The sequence below is a fragment of the Gobio gobio genome, assembly GCF_949357685.1.
Source record: "Gobio gobio genome assembly, chromosome: 2".
Classification (NCBI taxonomy): domain Eukaryota; kingdom Metazoa; phylum Chordata; class Actinopteri; order Cypriniformes; family Gobionidae; genus Gobio; species Gobio gobio.
In genome coordinates this window covers 17,516,697-17,536,774 of record NC_137098.1, presented here as the reverse complement: position 1 = coordinate 17,536,774, position 20,078 = coordinate 17,516,697, and the positions used below count along the sequence as shown (strand labels likewise).

Here is a 20,078-nt window from a genome sequence, read left to right as displayed (position 1 = left end):
ACTGTATTTTAAATCTAATACACACAGCCTTGGTAAGAGAGACTTCTTTCAAAAACCTTTGATCCCCGATCCCAAACGTTTGAATGGTAATGTATATTGTGATAACGTTACCGTTATTCACAGTTTTGTAAGTGTTTCTGTTTAGTATCTAATTAGGGCTAGTAATCAAACATCACAGATCAAACTAATACAGCCGAGTATGAAAACTACTAATAAGAGACTGTCATTATCTCATTATTAGCATGAATAGAACGTCTGATTACAAGATTATCCCATTTAATCTGAGACCCCATGGAGGCAGGAGATGTGTGGCTGTAATAAGACCCTCGCTCATGAATTAATCAAACCCAGCACCTCTGCTGTTGTGCTTCACTTTTATATGGTCCCCTTCAAAATGAATATGAAGAAGCATTTCTCACAAACTCTTCAGAATACAGCGCACCAGCAGGGTTCTGGCAGTAAAAATCCCATTTGTTTCTTTCACAGAGAATTTGATTGTCAGAAATAACGTATAAACCTCTCGAAACGGAGATAAGATGAGGTCCTAAATTTGAGAACTACATAATCCTGAATCGACTATTCAAACCCCTGCACAAACTGAATGTATTGTTTTGGACACTTCATTGCACATCATTTGCAATTAATTTTAAATGTATTATAGGTTAAATTTATATTAAATACAATTAATTGAACTTAAGAGCCACTTTTGACCCACTTAAGTAGGACTCATGTGCATTTTTATATGTAATTTCATAATCACTTCTTGAAATAAGTAAAACTTTTTTAAAAGTGTATATTAGTATGTTAAGAAACAGTCAGGAAAGTTTACTCTCTAAGTACATTTAAGCAGCCCTTTATTTAATTCATATATTATTTGCAAGTACACTGCACATTCAAATGCGTATTCAATTAAGCACACTTTTATGCGTTTGAATATCTTGTAATAAATATCAAATACATTTGCAAGAAAAAGTAGTTGAACCCCTAGCAGAATCTATGAAAATGTGAATAATTTAAACAAAATAAGAGAGATCATAAAAAATACATGTTATTTTTTATTTAGTACTGGTCTGAATAAGATATCTTACATAAAAGATGTTTACATATAGTCCACAAGACAAAAAAAATAGCTGAATTTATAAAAAACGACCCTGTTCATTAGTTTATGAACCATTGATTTTTAATACTGTGTGTCATTACCTGGATGATCCACGTCTTTTTTTTGTTTTGTTTTTTTTGTTCTTGTGATGGTTGTTCATGAGTCTCTTGTTTGTCCTGAGCTGTTAATCTGCACAATGTTCTTCAGAAAAATCCTGCAGGTCCTGAAAATTCTTCAGTTTTCCAGCATCTTTTGCATATTTGAACCCTTTCCAGCAGTGACGGTATGATTTTGAGATCCATTAATTCACACTGAGAACAACTCAAATACAACTATTAAAAAAAAGGTTCAAACATTCACTGATGCGTCAGAAGGAAACACAGGGGGTGAAAACTTTTGAACAGGATAAGGATGTCCAAATTTGTATTATTTTGTTTAAATATCAATTATTTTAATTTAGTACTGCCCTTCAGAAGAACAAAAGAAAGACAAGTTAAGTACAATTTGCCTTGATCTTCAAATTAAAAACGTTTTCACCCCCGGCTCTTAATGCATCGTGTTTCCTTCTGGAGGTTCAGTGAATGTTTTAACCTTTTTTTTTAATAGTTGTGTTTGAGTCCCTCAGTTGTCCTCAGTGTGAAAATATGGATCTCAAAATCATATAGTCAATGATGGAAAGGGTTCAAATATGCAAAAGATGCTGGAAAACTGAAAATTGTTCAGGACCTGGAAGAACATTGGCCGGGTTAACTGCTCAGGAAAAACAAGAGACTCACGAACAACCATCACAAAACAAAACAAAAATTACAGTGGATCATCTAGGTAACAACACACAGTATTAAGAATCAAAGGTTCATAAACTTTTGATCGGGGTCATTTTTATAAATCCAGCTATTTTTTGTCTTGTGGACTATATCTAAACATCTTATATGTAAAATATCCTATTCAGTACTAAATAAAATTATTTTGTTAAAATTATTCACATTTTCACAGATTCTGCAAAGGGTTCACATACTTTTTCTTGCCACTGTATATTATATTTTATACTTAAATGAGTTACAATTAATAGTTTTATACTGTATGGCTATTCTTGCTTTGATAGATTTTTTTCCTTGATAGAAGTACATCAAGAACACAGTCTTTGTCTTTTTTTTGCCAGTTTTCTTCAAATCAATGTTTGTATTACTGTTATTCATCTCTGAGCTGGTTAGTTTGGTTCAAGGATTTGAACTCTGTGGAAAATATTGTTTCTGAAAAGCCTGTAGCGAAAATGAATGGAGAAAAATACTTCAGGAACGAATCCAAAGGCCACAGCAAAATTAATTTGGGTGATCACTGTTGAGCTCTATACATGAATGCATAAGTACATGTGTCATAGTCAGGATTTATGCACTTCAATCAGGTGTCTCTAGCTGTGATGGACAAAGGGACATATTAGTCCAGTTTGGCCCTTTAACACACACACGGACGAACGAACGCACGCACGCACGCACACACACACACAAATGTAGTGATCCACTGTGAAATATCGTCCCATCCACAGCCATGATACTACAAGATCACTGACTCAAATTGTCTGATTAGTATGCATCTCACAGACAAACGCACACACATGAAAAACTGAACACACACACATCATTTCACTGTCCTGCTCACTATGCTGGATCTAAGGGGACAGCTATAAATTAGCATATTTATAGTTCTTTCAGCTCTCTGCTCTCCTGAGTGGCTGTGTGGCTCCGGTGATGAATATTCATGTGCGTGCAGAGGTTAATTTGGGCAGAATGTCTGCTGCTCTTTCCTGTGAAACAACACAGATCTTCAGGTAACGACAACCTCCCCACAGAATACATAGACACACACACACACACACACACACACACACGCACGCACGCACGCACGCACGCACGCACGCTTTGGGATACCTGTTCCAGTTTTACTTTACCCTCAACCTACGACAATAATATGATAAACAAGCCATTCGAGTGCCTCAGTAGATGGCCAATGGGCCATTTATACTTCTGTCCATAAACTTGAAGTGTGTCATGTCTGCACAATTAGAAACACAATGTTGAAATGGTTGTTTCCAAACAATTTTCTCAAACACAACACTCCTACCATCTTTCTGTCCCGTTACCTGACAACTGCTGTTTGGACAAACAGTTAGTGCTGCATTTACAACATTGCTTGAATCTGAAGTTGATATATCAGGCTGCTCAAACAAACTGAACAATATTTAGACTTTTGTTGAGACGTTGGGTCTCTCAAGTGATCTGAGCCAAATATAGATTAAAATAACATGGTCCTAAATGATAAATGGTCACCGAAACCACATTTAGAGGATCACATGTAGTGTAAACACCAATACCTAGACCGGACCCACCCCTAAATGACCCAAACAAGCTACACCCCTCCCATAGATTACAATCACCACCGGCCTTCCCAAACACTCCACCCTCATAGACTCCACCTACTGCTGGCTCCATCCCTCAGAGTCAACCCTCAAGCTTGAACTCTCTTATAATTTCACCTCTCTAAGACACCCCCCCCCCCCCCCCCACAACATGCCCCACCGTTTTAAAGGCTCCTCCCTTCAAAGAGCCCATCCCTCAGACCCCACCCCTCACCTCTCAAAGACTCCACCCACCATAGGCCCTACCTTTAAAAGGTCCCTTCCAAAAGACCCTACCCACCACAAGCTCCACCCCTCATATACATTCGCCTCACAGACTCCACCAACCACAGGCCCCAGCTTTCAAAGAACCCACCCTATCAGAACAAATCCCCCAGATGCCACACCCCTCATAGACCCCATCTACGAGTGGCTCCACCCCTCTGCAAGATCCACCTTTCAGACTCCACCCACCATAGGCCCCACCCTTAAAAGGCCCCTCCCTCCAAAGAGCCCATCCCACAGGCTCCACGCCTCACTGTCAAGCTTACTTGATGTTGTCAAGGCAACCAGAATCTGGCTTCAGGATAGCAGTGTGGTGGAACATCTTGTACAGAGCAATTCCCAGGAAGATCACATTCAGCTAGAAAGATCAGAAGCACAGGATTGGTTGAGGGTTCACACGTGAGAGCACTAGATTGTGTAACATTGAATGTTTTGAATGTCGTTTTTAGAAAGTATCAGAGCTGGTTACCATGATGATGAGTGTGGCGGGGCCTATAAAACTCCAGATGAAATAAGTATCCAACCGCAACCAGCATCTGAAAATGCGAGAAAGAGACGTCAATCAAGTTTCATAGACACACACACACACACACACACACACACACACACACACACACACACACACAAAAGTAGTAGTACTGCAGGTTGTCTCAGAGGTTCTTATGTCTTTTGGCTGATACATGAGAGTTCTTTCAATTATTCAGACTTTAATTTCCGAATCATTAGACTAAACTTCAAGCCTCCTGTGACCACACACACTCATTGAGACACATTCAGATCATTTGAGTGTGTGTGTGAGACTCACACTCTGTCAGTCCCGTAACTGCGGTAATCGACTGCAGCAGAAACGGCAACAATGAGGGCAGGAATGCCATATCCGGCCAGGTAGAAATATCTCCTGCGTGAATGTTCGCTCTCAAACACCTCCACCAGCATGATGTAGAGCTGAACGCCTTCCAGGAACATCCACGTGAATGCAGACAGGAAGAAGAAATGCAGTAGTGCCGCAAAGACAGCGCAGGCGATCTGAAACACGCACACAAACGGTCCTGTGAGGAGGTGTGTTATGTGGACATTGATGGATGCTGTTCAGCGACCTCACAAACCTGCTCAGATAATTGAAAAATATTAAATAATAGGGTTTAAAGATTATGAATCATGTATGATGTTCCTGCATTAGTCACACACACTGAAGGCTCTCACATTAAATCTTTATGACACACACACGCACTCTTGTGCTATTTCACCCTCTCATGAACTAATAAAAACATGCAGTCAGCCAATTTAAACATCACATGTCCTAATATGCAATCTTCCCAGTTGCACAGTACAGAAAGAGCAGTACTTCAAAAAAGTAGGATTTTTATGTGATAAAAAAAATAATAGAAATTAAGGGTGCTCCGATCAGGATTTTTTGGAGCCGATCACTGATCGTCAATCTGCCGATACGATCGATAACCGATAATCCGATAATCCGATTCTATTATCATGTAGAATAATTTATGGATGCTCCAATCAGGATTTTTGCGGACATCCATTCAGGGCCTGAATTTTATTTTTGGAAATGGGGGGAGCCCCCATTGGATGACTCTTGAGGGGGGATTTTATAATTTGAAGGGGGAGGGGCTGTTTTTTTTTACATTTTTCTAAAAATATAATGTTAAGGCTAGACGTAGCCTTAAAAATAAATGCACAACACTGCCTCAATTGTGCACTTGACACTCGACGTGGTGATGTGAAGCCATTTGTACATTTTAAGAGGGAAAGAGAGGGAGCGTGCGGTGTTTCACTCTCGCTGTTTGTGAAATTTTCGAATTACTTTGTGTGTTATTTAATAAAGAAATATGAATTGTACCTGTACCCGCACTGGACAGAGATTGGGACGTGCCACTGCATGTCATGCCATACCTCTCTCGGCAGGCGCGGATCTTTATGTGTCGTCAGCATGAGATCGGTTTATGAGATCGGCCTTTATCAATCATTCTTAACAATCAATCTTCCAAAAACGATTGTTAGCCGATCAATCAGAGCACTCATACAAATACAATGAAAAGATGATTTGTGTGTGAGTGTGTGTGTGTTTGTCGTACAGGCTGGTCTGCACGGTTGATGCCGGTGAGGAAGAGCGTTTCAGCGATGAAGAGCGAGATGCAGAGGTTCTTGTGAATGGTGTTCCTGTCGCTCTGGAGGCCGCGGAAGAAGCAGAAGGTGAAGATGCAGACGAGCAGACAGACCAGAGACAGCAGGATGCCCACCCACGTGATGACGTCCAGCAACAGATCATGCACAGGGTCTGCCGGCTACAGAGAGAGACAGAGATTAGAATGTTTTCACATTCCTTTGAACATGAATATTACAACTGGATATAAAAATATCGCTGCAAGCAGCAATTACAGGACTCAAACAGCAGATACACAGTGACACCATCAAAGTGTCTGATACAAAGTATGAGAGCACATCAGAGAAATGATTTCCGACATTTACGCCAGGGTGGGCAGTCCATAATATTGCAAAGACATTTTTAAATCACAATTTTCTTTCAGGCTACTTTTTTCAGGATAGATATTATGTGAGTTCACTTGAAAATGTGCTTCTCAAGTATGTTTATTTTGTTGTAAGATACTGTTTAGATGTTTTAACTGGAAAACAAGACAACAATACTGATTAAGAACATTGCTTTTGTGGTGCAAGGCACAATTCCAAGGCCACTCAAATACTTTATTTCAATAAGTTGTCAAAATTCACCTTCACTTCTGACCGTGGCTCGTCTGTAAGAGCAGGTGGGGTCAAAATATGCATCCAAATACAGACCTCTACATAAACTGAATCAATAATAAATTGTTAATGTGTTCAGCATTGTGCAACAAATATTTTCCAGATTTACACTATTTTAAGCTGTATAGTGAGCAGGCATGGCATGTATTATGATAACTAGGGGCCCTATCATACACCCGGCACAATGCGACCACAGGTGTCGCGACGCAAGTGTTTTTTTGCTAGTTTCCGCCCAACGTAGTTATCATTTTCACGTCCAGCCCCACATTTTTGAAATATAAAATTCACAGAAAAGGCACATTGTTGGAGCATTGCTATTTTTAAGGCAACTGAAAACGACTGCGCCATTGACCAACAAAAGCGGGTCCAGGTCCACCAGGTCCACAAACCTGGACTAAAGACAAAAGCACAGTATTTTTGGTGTTATTTAAAGGCTGTGTTAGTAATATGCGCCTATAGGTGGGTTTTTGTTAATATCTTAATAAAAATATCTATAAAAAAGAAATATCTCTGCACAGTTGCAAAGTAGCTCCCAACACTGTTAATAATCCTGCACAAACATCTATTGTGTATTTTTATCTGTTTTTTAAGGCAGTAACCGTGTGTGACTGAGTTTGATTTATTAGCCAGCCGCAGTTTAAGCTCTCAGATCCTGCAGATGCCCGTCATTGATTCCCCATTGTACTCTCTCTGTAGGGTCCCTATGGAGGCCGCACAGCCAGGGGAAAAGAGCACAGCTGATATGGGACGCATCCCAGAAGACTTTGAGTCTGGAAGACCGGATGTCAGCACTTCTGAAGAACACAGCACATGAATATTTATGAGCGCTGCATAGGTAACAGTACACAGCTTATATGTGCCTGTGTGTGTGTGCCCCAGAGGGCCGTTGAGCACATAACACATCACTCTTCCTGAGGCCCACTCACCCTTGAGCGCTATATCTCCTCTACATTCAACACACAGTGTTTGTGTGTGGGTGTGTGTGTGTGTGTGTGTGTGTGTCAGTGCTGTAAGTAAATCAACAGCTCAAGCCTGCTCAGCAGAATCCACAGTAAGGCCTCAGACTTTATAGAGTCAACGCTGAGCTAAAGTAAATCTATGTGTCTATAAACACCCACATACACACTCACACACATGTACATGTAGAGTAGGACTTCTTGACAAGATAAGAATCTTGATATATAATGAAACAATATGAAAACTGAACATTTAAAAATGTGGAAGACAAATGTAGGTCGCTATTTTTTGTGGTGTGAAAAAAATATATAAATAATACTAAAATAACACTGCCGCAGAATGTTGTTTATATTAATAATATTTTTGGTACTGCTTTCTTACTACTAGCATTTTTTATCTGTTTGGGTTAAGCCTAAACAGAATTTTATATATATTAATTTCTATGTTTTTGGTCTGAAATTGCTTGGACCTTAAAACAAACAAAAAGTTTAATATTAATATTAAAAGTTATATAAAATATTCAAATTGAAAGAAAAAAATGAATTAAAAATATTAATAATTCGTTAATACAAATAATTATAAAGTAATACTGCTGTTTTTTATATTAGGTTTATTTTTTCTACTTTAGCATTTTTTTGTATGTGGTTAAGCCTAAACCTTACAAACATTTTGTTTGTATATCTCAATTTCTCTTTTTCTGCTCTGAAATGCTTTAAAATGCTGTTGTTGTTGTTTCAAAACAATGAATGTAGTTAAAAATGTCTGGTCTGTTTTTCAATAAACAAACACAAGGAATGACAATATGCACAACTATAACTTTACATTTATATTTTATTTGCCACATGGAGATATGATTATTTCGGAGAGATGATGTAAATGAGTCACTGAATCAGAGTTTTGAATTGATTCACTAAGATCTTGTGATCAATAACAGCATTTTTGCTTAATTTTCAATCAGAAATGATAATAAAAGGAGGAGCGAGAAGAGTTCTACTGTTGCGATCTTCACCAAGCTTAAAAGCAATTAAAAAACACATTATTCATCACAATACTGATTAAGTTTATATTGTCAACAAAATAATAGCAGATATATATAGTAAGCATTTGCTATATATCATCCAGCTCTAGCACAGAGACACAGATGAACAATCATGAAACACACACGCGCACACACACACAGAGGTGATGGAGCAGGTGTGTGATTAATAGCGCTCTGCTCTCCATCAAACACACCGAGACAAAAAGGAAAAGAGATCAGTGTGTGTATGTGTGTGTGTGTACTTCCAGATTCAAGATCTGGTAGATTTATAACCCGTCTGGATTCTTCATCTCCTCAGTATCAGTTCACGTCACTCAGAAAACATACCAGTTCAACAACAGAGCTGTTCAGTCTAGTGCTGAGAAGTTTCTACAAATCAGTGGAAATTAAAGTTTCAATGAACCAGTTAAAACATCAACAACAACCACCACAAGCAATTCACTTGTTTATACTCATGTACTGACATTTCACAGTCTAAATGTGCTCTAAAAGTGCACTTAATTAAAAAAAAATCCACATAATTCCGTAATCTAGATTTTTTTTTGTGGCTATACTTTATTTTAAGGTGTCCTTGTTAAATGTAACTATACATTTAAGTACTGAGAAATATCAATTAAAGGGATAGTTCACCCCAAATTCTGTCTAATTCTGTCATCATTTAGTCACGCTCAAGTTGTTCCAAACCTGTATACATTTCTTTGTTCGGCTGAACATAAAGGAAGATATTGTTAGAATGTTTGTAACCAAGCAGATCTCGGCAGCCATGGACTACCATAGTGGGGGGGGGGGGGATACTATGGTAGAGGGTGAATAAAATGATGAAAGAAAAATTCATTTTTGGGTGAACTATCCCTTTTACTACATATACTCTCTATTGGTTCAGGGTTAGGATTTGGGTTTGGTTTTAGGTTTAGTTGCATGTATTTTTTACAGTACAGTAACTACATGTGTAACAAGAACACTGTAAAATAATGTTAGCACATTTTATTCTACATGAAGAAAGTCGAGATCACATGGCCTGCTGTGTCATGCAGAGAAGGGTTTACTAATACTAAAACTACTAATATTAAAACGTTTACTTTATATCATGTTTTAGCCAGTGTTCAAAGCACATAAACATTAAAATACACTTGGTACCGTCAGTAAGATTTTTTTGGTTAAGAAATGAATGTATTTATTCAGCAAGGGTGCAGTAAATTGATCCAAAGTGACAGTAAAGACATTTATAACATTACAAAATATTTCTATTTTAAATTAATGCTGTTCTTTTTAACTTTCTATTCATCAAAGAATCCTGAAAAAAGTTTCACGGTTTACACAACAATATGAAGCAGCACAACTGTTTTCAACATCGATAGTAAGAAGAAATGTTTCCTGAGCAGAAAATCATCATATTAGAATGATTTCTGGAGGATCATGTGACACTGAAGACTGGAGTAATGATGATATTCAAATAGAAAACAGTTATTATAGAAAGCAATAATATTTCACAGTACTGATTTTACTGTACTTTTGATCAAATAAATGCAGCCTTGGTGAGCAGAAGAGACGTCTTTCAAAAATATTAACATATCTTAAAGCCCTCTTGCACTGCTTCTACTGTGATTTTATATACTTATATACTATATCAGTCTAGTCATGTAAAAAGTAGCAGGAGGAAGAATTTCATCTGTCAACAGCTGCACTTCTAGAGGAATGTTAACTTTGCTTTAGTTTCGGAGCAGAATGAATGAGTTGAATGCATTTCAGTGACACTGGGTCTTTCATAAAAGGCCTTCAGAACAGTAAACACGAGCACACATCTGTGCAAAGCCTCATTAAAAACACATTCATGCACACGTTTCAGCTTTGCAGCAGTCAGTGTGTCAGAATTCCAACAGTCCTCTCTTTCTCAATCTAATGAGTCATAATTCTGTTATATTTCACACACACCTCTGTGATGAGAGCATGAGATATCCATGACAACCAGCGGCCCTCCTTTAAGATTGAAGATTGGATGACAATTGCCTGACATTGTCCCCAGACTCAGCATCACTGCATCACACGGCCACTCCAGTGGTCTCAACGTGTCCATTAATACACCTCACGCCATCACTGGCACTGCTGCAGCCATGGCAACAACAAAACACTCACCTGTACGGATTTACCCATTAAATCTCTCTCTCGTTCACCAGCAATATGAGGGTGAAACGGAGCGGACAGATGGATAAATGCATGACTGAATGAACCCCATTTATAAGGCCATGCAATGCTGAATAAGTGAGTGTGTCTACGCCTGAAATGGGGCGATGACGATTGATTGGCACAAATATCGATTTCGATCTTGATTCAGTATCAATTCATATGTATATAGCCTGCCGTACATATAAGGAAAAATAAGTTTGCCTTTTTTTTGCACTATTTTAAACTTTTCTTGGGTTAAATTATATTTGCTCGCATTCATTAATATTCACTTGTGTGTGCTTATATAAGTATCATTAAAAATATTAGGATTTAAGTTATTAACGTTTTAAAATTTCACATTTAAAGAAATCTAGTGTGTGATCATGTCTAAATATGTATTCAAATGCAAAACCTAAAATTAAGTAAGCAGTTATGATCTGCAATACTTTTTTGAGCAACTGGACTAGAAACATGTATATTTATTAAAGAGCCATACAGGCACCTAGTGGGTAATGGGATTACAAATGAAAATTATTATTTTTCCAGCCACAAAATGACTCTAATTTGCCTCTTTGCATTGGAATTCTCTATTAATATAAATAATACAAAATATTAGAGAAATTTTTTTTTTAAGTGGTCATTAATAGACCATAATTATTGCACAAATAGTATTTAGTACCAAAAGATCTCCTCAAAACATTCAATAAATATTATTGAACCAAAATAGGCTATAGAACATTTATTTAATTGAAAAATAGTTAAGGTGTATGGTCACATTTGACCACCAATGAGTAAGAGTGTGACCAATTAGTAAGGAATACATGAGGGCTAAATACAAGAAAAACATTAACATTAATGTTAACAATGTTGCATCTCCATCACGCTCCATAACAAAATGATCCTGTAAATATGGTTGACATAATAATCAATGAACAATATGCTGTACTGTTTACCAAAAATTGCTGCAAATACCTGTAAAGTGAAACTGTTGTCTTTCCGCTTAAGCCATTCAAATGTATTGACAGCGCTGGTTTGTTTAGAACTATTGAAAGCTCCATGAACCATGTGACCGCGCGCGCGTGCCGCTGCAAGATGAAAGCATGTCGCAACTCTGTTTTTCAACGGCTCTGGCTTTAACTGTTATGCCCCATTAAGTGAGGCAAAACTGTATTTATTGTTTGAATTTCATATTAAAAGTAAAAAAAAATTAAAAGCTTAGACTTTGTTTCATATCAAAAGCAGGTTTGGCAATTTGGCGTGAGATTTACTTGGGTAGAGTGAGAGCGTGAGACAGAGCCTGAAAGCGTGTCTCACGCAAAATGCTTGAGAGTTGGCAACCCTGCTGAAATAAGTGTGGCTTAAAAGTTCTGCTGTATAATATCATCTTATTGCAAATTTCGGTGCCTGATCTGGACAACAATGCAAAATCTGTGAAATTTTTTTGGTGCAAATGTCTCTCAATATTCAAAGTGGAAAGAGAGAGCAGAGCTAAGAGGTGGTTAGAACTACACAGCCTAGCCATAGATAGCTTTGATATTGGGAGACACGCTATTGTTTGTAGCCTAAATTGTGCGCATCAGGGATCAGGGGTCTTGTCTCGCCTTGCTCTCGTCATGTGATCAGGGAACTGTGATTCCTGCTGCATTGTGTGTGACTGCAGCTACAGAGCAGACGTTTACACTAGTTTACAATTGAAGTGACCGTTATCCAACTGAATTAAATGTTTTTTAATTCTATAAAAAAAAGCCAAACGACAGAGGCGGTGGCACGGTGTGTACCGTAATGTAATGTAAATGTAGCGGTGGCATATTATATGCCAGTGGTTCCTAAACTTTTGTCTATGAAGCCCCCCCTACTTACATGAGAAAACCTGAGGGAAAGAGTTCAGAAGAGAGTGGAAGAATTCTGGATTTTTTAAATAAAGTAGTTTGAACTGTACACACCTTTTCACTGCGTTATTATTGTACTCTTTTCATTTTTGCCGCATCTCTCACAGCTGGTGTGAACAAGCTTGCATCTTTTGTGTCATGAAAATGTGAACGGTTTATGTGACCGGCAAGCTGAGAGACCATGTATAGAATCAAAGGAAGTAATTATCAAATGGTTCTGATCAGTGGCCGATCTTTTGGAGCATTTGTAAAAACTATACTTATGAAAAGGTTTTTCATATACATGTTTGACCTCAAAGCATATAAACTTCTGCACCAACCCCCCAGCCCCGGTCCCAGCGGTACTCTCCTAAATGGGTGTCTCCATCTGCACAATTCATTGATGGCTACTTCATGAAGTGACTCACACAGTGTAAATTAAGTGGGGATATTTCATTTTAAATAGCAGGACCTGAAGTAGATATGCAGTTTTCCCTTCTCACTTGCTAATCAAAACGTCTGTCAGCGATCTACTCCTCTCTCTTGTTCTCTCGAGAGTCGTGGCTGTTGACGGCGTGCCACAGGGCCACTGAGCGAGGAGGCCATTGTTTCATTCGTCAAAATGTATTTTTCCCTGTTTTTCACTCCTGTCAATTGTTCTTTTCTTGCTTTTCAGTTTCTCTCCAGGTAAAGCCGAACTTCGGATCTGAATGTAAAATGTAAATGAAGCTTTTATACTAAATGCACCTGGCTGAGGCTCCATCCCATGCGACCCCACGCCTGCCAGACGAAGGAAAAAAAATCCTGCCGGCAAATGTTGCTCTCGACAACACAGAGAACAACAGACTTCAATAGAGAAACAACAAAACGAAAAGAGTCAAATGGCACTAATAGGTGATCATTTCGAAAATAATGCATGGCAGCAACTCACAAAAACTCAGAAGGCATCAAGCTGTATGTCAGACTTATCATGTTGGCCTTTAAAAACATGCTCAAAATAAACAAAAAGCAACAATAACAATGCGTTCTTTAAAAAAACACCAGTGTGTGTGTGTGTTTGTTCGGCGTGTATTAAGTCGCTCAGCTGGGAATCGTCGTTGATCATGGATCATATGGAGAGATAAAGACCGCCCACCTGCTGATCTCCCACAATGCACCTCACAGCCTGGAGTCATCAACAAACAATAAACAGTCTCCACAGAGATCTGCTCCACATCTACCTGCCTCAAACAAACACACCTCTCGTCTTTCTTCTGATTTTTCAGAGCAAAATCCATTCAATCCATTCAACTTCAAATTTGGAACACAAAATATACATTTTGTATAAAATAGAAAATGTTTAGTTCAGTACAATTGCTTTACAGTGAACTTAAAACTTCTACAACTTTTTTACACTTTAACTTCAATAATGTATTCTTTAAAAAGAGACCAACCTTAGTTTTGTATTCCAAAGTGTTCATGAATTACAACCATTTAAGTTCAGATCAGATTTAATTTAGGTTTTTATTCACATATAACATTTATCAGCGAACATAAACAGAAGCTCAGCCAAACATGCTTGATGCGCAAGAACAAACCTCATTGGTTCTTACTGAAGCTCAACTGTGCTGCGTAACACACGAGAATTAACCTCATTATTTCTTGCTGAAGCTCAAATGTGCTGCGTAACACGAGAATGAACCTCATTGGTTCCTGCTGAAGCTCAAACGTGCTGCGTAACACGAGAATAAACTTAATTGGTTCCTGCTGAAGCTCAAACGTGCTGTGTAATATGAGAACGAGCCTCACTGGTTCTTGCAGAAGCTCAAACGGGCTGCATAACATGAGAATGAACCTCATTGGTTCTTGCTGAAGCTCAAACGTGCTGCCTAACATATGAGAATGAACCTCATTGGTTCTTGCTGAAGCTCAAACGTGCTGCCTAACACACGAGAATGAACCTCATTGGTTCTCACACGTCAAGCAAACATGCTTGAGATTCCGTTTACCACAACTGATGTATGAGTTGATGAATGTTTATATGTGAATAAAAGCCTAAACTCCATCTGTTCATCATATAAAGTGATAAAGTGAGAACATTTGGATTAAACGGATTTGTTTTATGATCTCTTTATGAACTTTTTGAAGCATCAAAGTGGTCAAATTTGTGTTCCGAAAGATCTTACGGGTTTGGAACAATATGAGAGTGAGTAATTAATGACAGAATTTTTGGGGTGAACTATTCCTTTAACAGGATAATAATCTATATTTACATATTTGAGGGGTGTTCCTAATACAGTATTCATTTGTAAAACCATGCATAATTGTTGTAATATGTAAATTGTTGCATTGAAAATGGTTTTACAAACAATTTACACTCTGATCGGCTGTGCCGGATCATTGCCTCAAACAAACACACTTCACATGCTTCTTCTGATTTCTTCACAGCTAAATCCATTCAGCACCTCTAAACATCTCGGGATGATTTAGATCATATAGTTTACATTTTCTTCGAGTGGATTGCTGGTTTCCTCTGTGTGAAAATCGTAGTCTTGTAAGAAGAAACACTTTAACAATATATATTTACATATCTGGGGGTGTTCGTAATAATGTTATTCATTTGTCAAAAAACGCATTGTTGCAATGTGTAAATTGTTGCATTGAAAATCTGATGGGCTGTGCTACATCATGCAATGTTTTCATGTGCGGACAGATCATTTGTCTCTGGAAACATCTTAGTTCAGAACAATGCTGATGTTTATATCTCAGACAGATGTGTTTAAAGTGTCACTACCTTCACGTCCACGTGAGCCATAAGCACAGCAAAGTTGGTCAGGTGTGTGCAGGAGCAGGTGGTGTGTGTTCGGTTGGTTCCCAGCAGCCGGCAGTCCTGAGTGGACCAGAAGCCCGCCATACTGCGCTTCGAGTAGCTCCAGAATGAACAGTTGGGGTTGAAATTCTCCTCTGACTGCTGAAGGAGGAAGAACAGCACACTGTATCAGAGAGGAAACGAGCAGAACACACAACACGAGCAATAACAAGAGTTACACTCAGGGTACAAAATGAACTTTTTGCAACACCAGCCAATGGCCAAAGAATTTAACCACCACTGATTGTGAAACTTAAGGATGGATGGCGATGAAATTGGATGAGCTGCATAAACACACACTTGTGAGCGCACATCCTACACTGTCATCCAAACGTTTTTGGTTTTTTTGAGACAATTAATGCAAGGATGCTTTAAATTGACCAAAAATGTCAGTAAAAGCATGCAAGATGTTACAAAATATTTCTATTTAAAATAAATGCTGAACTTTTGAACTTTCAATTCATCAAAGAATCCTGAAAAAAGTACCACGGTTTGCACAAGAAATATGAAGCAGCACATCTGTCTTCAACATTTATAATAATAAGAAATAAGAGCAAAAAAAAATAAAAATTGAGAATTATTTCTGAAGGATCATGTGACACTGAAGACTGGAGTAATCACCATCACAAGAATAATTTACATTTTACAATATATTCCCCAAAAAACCTGTTATTTTTTTCCCTACTGTTTTAAAACCCGTTCACATCAATGGCAATAACTATAAAGATAATGATAAAGATATAGTTCTAAAAATCATTTGAAATATAAACGAGTAGCAGAGTTCACAACACCTATAACAATAATGGCACCGAGAAGGGATTTGGGGGGATACCACTGGAATCACTTTCAGAACGTTTTCTTCCCCCAGCAGAACATTGACAGCCAATCAGAATCTAAGCCGAACATTTAAAGTGACAGACGACAAACCTACAGCGCACACATACACTCTAAAAAAAAAAAAAGGTTCTATATTGCACCAAAAATGGTTCTTGGCTCGTAATCATAGGGGAACCTTTTTTAGTGCTATATAACACCAATTTTGGTGCTTCAGTGGTTCTTCAGCGGTTCTTCAGAGGTTCTTCACCGGTTCTTTGACTAAGGTGCTATATAGCACCTCTGAAGAACCGCTGAAGAACTACTGAAGCACCAAAATTGGTGCTATATAGCACTAAAAAAGGTTCCCCTATGATTACGAGCCTTTTTTTTTAGAGTGTAGAATAAACGAAGCATTATCGTTCGTTGGTGTGAACGCTAATACGGTTATCGTATCTAGCTTTACAGTTATCATTCTTGGTGTGAACAGGCCTTTACTATATTTTTATCAAACAAATGCAGCTTTGCTGAATCAATTCTAATACATTTAATTTGACTACCATATGTATATTTTCAAATTGTAAAACATTTTACACTGAGATAACAGGACATCCGACAGAGGTTTAATGTCTTGAACTTGATTCGGTCAATTTGCACATGTCAAATGATTATTGTGTTTTATGCGATTCATAAAAAAAATACCAGGTAACTGCATGTTATTTATTTGCAGTTTCTAGTTGCATTTGGTGCATGGTGGGCATTGACTTTGGACCCTGTTCACACTGGAAACGACTAAATGTTTTATCTCATGTGTTTATCATCACACAAGGTAAACCCAGGAGAAAACATTCTCATATCTCAGTCTGGTCAGATGCGTTCAAAGACTTAATTTGCTTCCTTTGAGCGATTTTGATACCAGTTCCAGACGTCCTTCAGACCAGCAGCTCCGGGTAAATGAGATGTTTCTGAGTTATATGAGCTTGCTGATCTTCACCCACGCTGAAATTATACTAATCTAGATGTGGGCCATCAGGTGGCAAGCGGCAGGAAGACTTTAATATCACAAAGCCGTTCACACACACCAACGCACAGACACAGACACACACAAGTCTGGTTTACTATCTTTGTGGGGAGTCTCCATAGACGTAATGGTTTTTATACTGTACAAACTGTAAATTCTATCCACTTACACTAACCCTACCCCTAAACCTACCCATCATAGAAAACAAAAAAAAAACTCATTCTGTATGATTTTTAAGCTTGTTTCCTCATGGGGACCTCAATTTAACACACACACACACACACACACACACACACACACACACACACACACACACACACACACACACACACACACACACACACACACACACACACACACACACACACACACACACACACACACACACACAAGGAGAACTAATGGTTAACGTTAGTTATGTGAACAAGGTTTATTGTCATTTGTTTTAAAGGTGGCACAAGTCATTATATTTTGATAAAATATTATGTTGACAATTGTTTTCTTTTGTTGTTTTTTTTACATGAATCAATGTGTGCTTAGTTGTATTGAATGTGCACATGTAATATTATTAAAATCTTAAATGTATTTTTAAAAAATTGCACTTGAAGATAATATAATATTAATTAAATAAAAGGACACCTAAGTGTACTTAAAGAGAGTACACTTTAATGACTGTTTCTTAACACACTTAAGTAGACTTAAAAATGCCCTTTGTAATACTGTAAAATTAAGTTTTACCTTAAAGTATATTTTAAATAATTGTTTTAATAATATTTTGTCATGTTTTAAAGTACACTTATTTTGATGCCTATCATACTACTGTATGATAATCATAAATCATACTATGTAAACTTGATTATAATTTTAACTGTAGTGTGTTAGTCAGTACACAATTCAATACATTTAATGTACATTATATTTGTACACTATATGTACATTATATTTTAAATGTTAAAATTGCAAAATCATCACAAATGTGTAATTATTTTTTTTTTTTGAATGCAAGTTCCAATGGAAAATACATTAAAGTATATTTTAGTTTACCATAAATGTTTGTCAGTACGTTCGGAAGTACACTTTAACCATATTTCAAAAGACAATAGAAGTAATCATTACAATAGAATACATTATATATAAAGGTGTACCTAAGTGGGTCAAAAAGTTCAGCTAATTCCATAGAATATAAATGAAAAATTCTGAATTTTGAGGGGGAAATTTGTGGAGCGGATTTAACTCTGTATAATGCGTTAAAATGAGCAAAGAGTAAATCACTCTTACTGGTGGCAGAAAGCATGATCAAATATGCCAAAAATCTTTCATAAACAGAGACACAGGGCGTTAGGACATGCAGAGCTCTAGCCGATTCATTTCTGTGGAAATCTGCAGAGTTCTGTGGTTATCGCTCTCCCGTGAACATCCTCCCACACACACAAACAGGAAATCAAGATCCCTGGTCTTTCAACCTGTTTAATCACAGCTGGAGGCAGAGTTTCTGTGTGTGTAATTTTTTGGGTACGTTTCAATAAAGTGGTTGGATGAAAAATAAATCAGGCATAAATGCTGGTGGTGTGACTGCAGGACCCACTATTAAAGCGACCATTTATTCATCACCTCCTCATCTAAGTTACCCAACCAATCACACACAAACACACACACACACACACACACACACACACACACACACACACACACACACACACACACACACACACACACACACACACACACACACACACACACACACACACACACACACACACACACACACACACACACACACACACACACACACACACACACACACACACACACACACACACACACACACACTATATGGTCCAGCACACATGGAATTTTTCTATTCCGACAAATCTCACAGTGAACACAACACAAACGGGTCCGTAAGGGTCCGTACCTGAATATGTCGCACTGTGAATATGACTGGGTCGGACAGGTAAACTTTATTACTGTCTTTGTTGATGGCCGCCGTTATAATGGGAGAGTTGACAATGACCGAGTAGTTGGTGTTTAACGTCTCGCTGCTGAACTTCATGCTGGCATTTTCTGTGGACAGGTACGAACCCAGATGCTTATACAGGACAAACGCCATCCGGATCTCACCTGAGAGAGACAGACATAAAGAGAGTGGCTGTTAGTTTTATAATGAATTTATTCAATATTATGACAAAGTTCACATGAGTCGTTTCAGTGATTCTGTGAAATCAGAAGTATTATTTTGCTACTCAAAATAAGCTGTAAAAAGTTTTACATTTGAGGGACTCAAATAAATTGGTGTGTATATATATATATATATATATGTATGTATGTATGTATGTATGTATGTATGTATGTATGTATGTATGTATATATATATATATATATACATACATGCATACATACAGGGAGTGCAGAATTATTAGGCACGTTGATTTTCTGATCATATTTTTTTTCCAGGCACATTTGACCAATTCCAAACCACAGTAATCCTAACAACTACTATTGATTTAGTATTTAATAATGTATAAGTGATATATAATTGTTCATGAAGGCTGGAAATGAAAATCACTTTATATTCAGGTGTGCAGAATTATTAGGCATGTTTTCTTTTACAGATAAATTGAGCCAAAAAAGAGATTTAACTCAGACTGAAAAGTCAAAAAGTATTAAATGCCCATGAGAAGGATGCAATACTAATGCAATACTAGACATTGCAGTTAAGGCGTGACCATTGGACAGTGAAATGCTCGTTGGGTCAGCAGGATCTGACAAAAACAGGTGGTGAAGAAAAGACACCTGTTAACTGCAAAAGAATTAAGAA

At 37.7% G+C, this 20,078-nt stretch overlaps 1 protein-coding gene and 1 long non-coding RNA gene across 2 annotated transcripts in view; both read right to left on the bottom strand.

Moving 5' to 3' along the window:
- LOC307122625 overlaps positions 1-20,078 on the bottom strand; it is a 505,212-nt gene that overhangs the window by 174,761 nt on the left and 310,373 nt on the right. The window lies entirely within an intron of this gene.
- LOC307122623 (adhesion G protein-coupled receptor L3) overlaps positions 1-20,078 on the bottom strand; it is a 307,023-nt gene that overhangs the window by 34,803 nt on the left and 252,142 nt on the right. Inside the window, exons 11-16 of the mRNA XM_079810734.1 lie at positions 19,176-19,381; positions 15,352-15,528; positions 5,867-6,076; positions 4,582-4,802; positions 4,246-4,312; positions 4,043-4,134 (exon numbers count right to left, since the gene is read on the bottom strand). Of these exons, the coding sequence (XP_079666860.1) occupies positions 4,043-4,134; positions 4,246-4,312; positions 4,582-4,802; positions 5,867-6,076; positions 15,352-15,528; positions 19,176-19,381 (973 nt within the window). The remainder of the gene's footprint in view (positions 1-4,042; positions 4,135-4,245; positions 4,313-4,581; positions 4,803-5,866; positions 6,077-15,351; positions 15,529-19,175; positions 19,382-20,078) is intronic.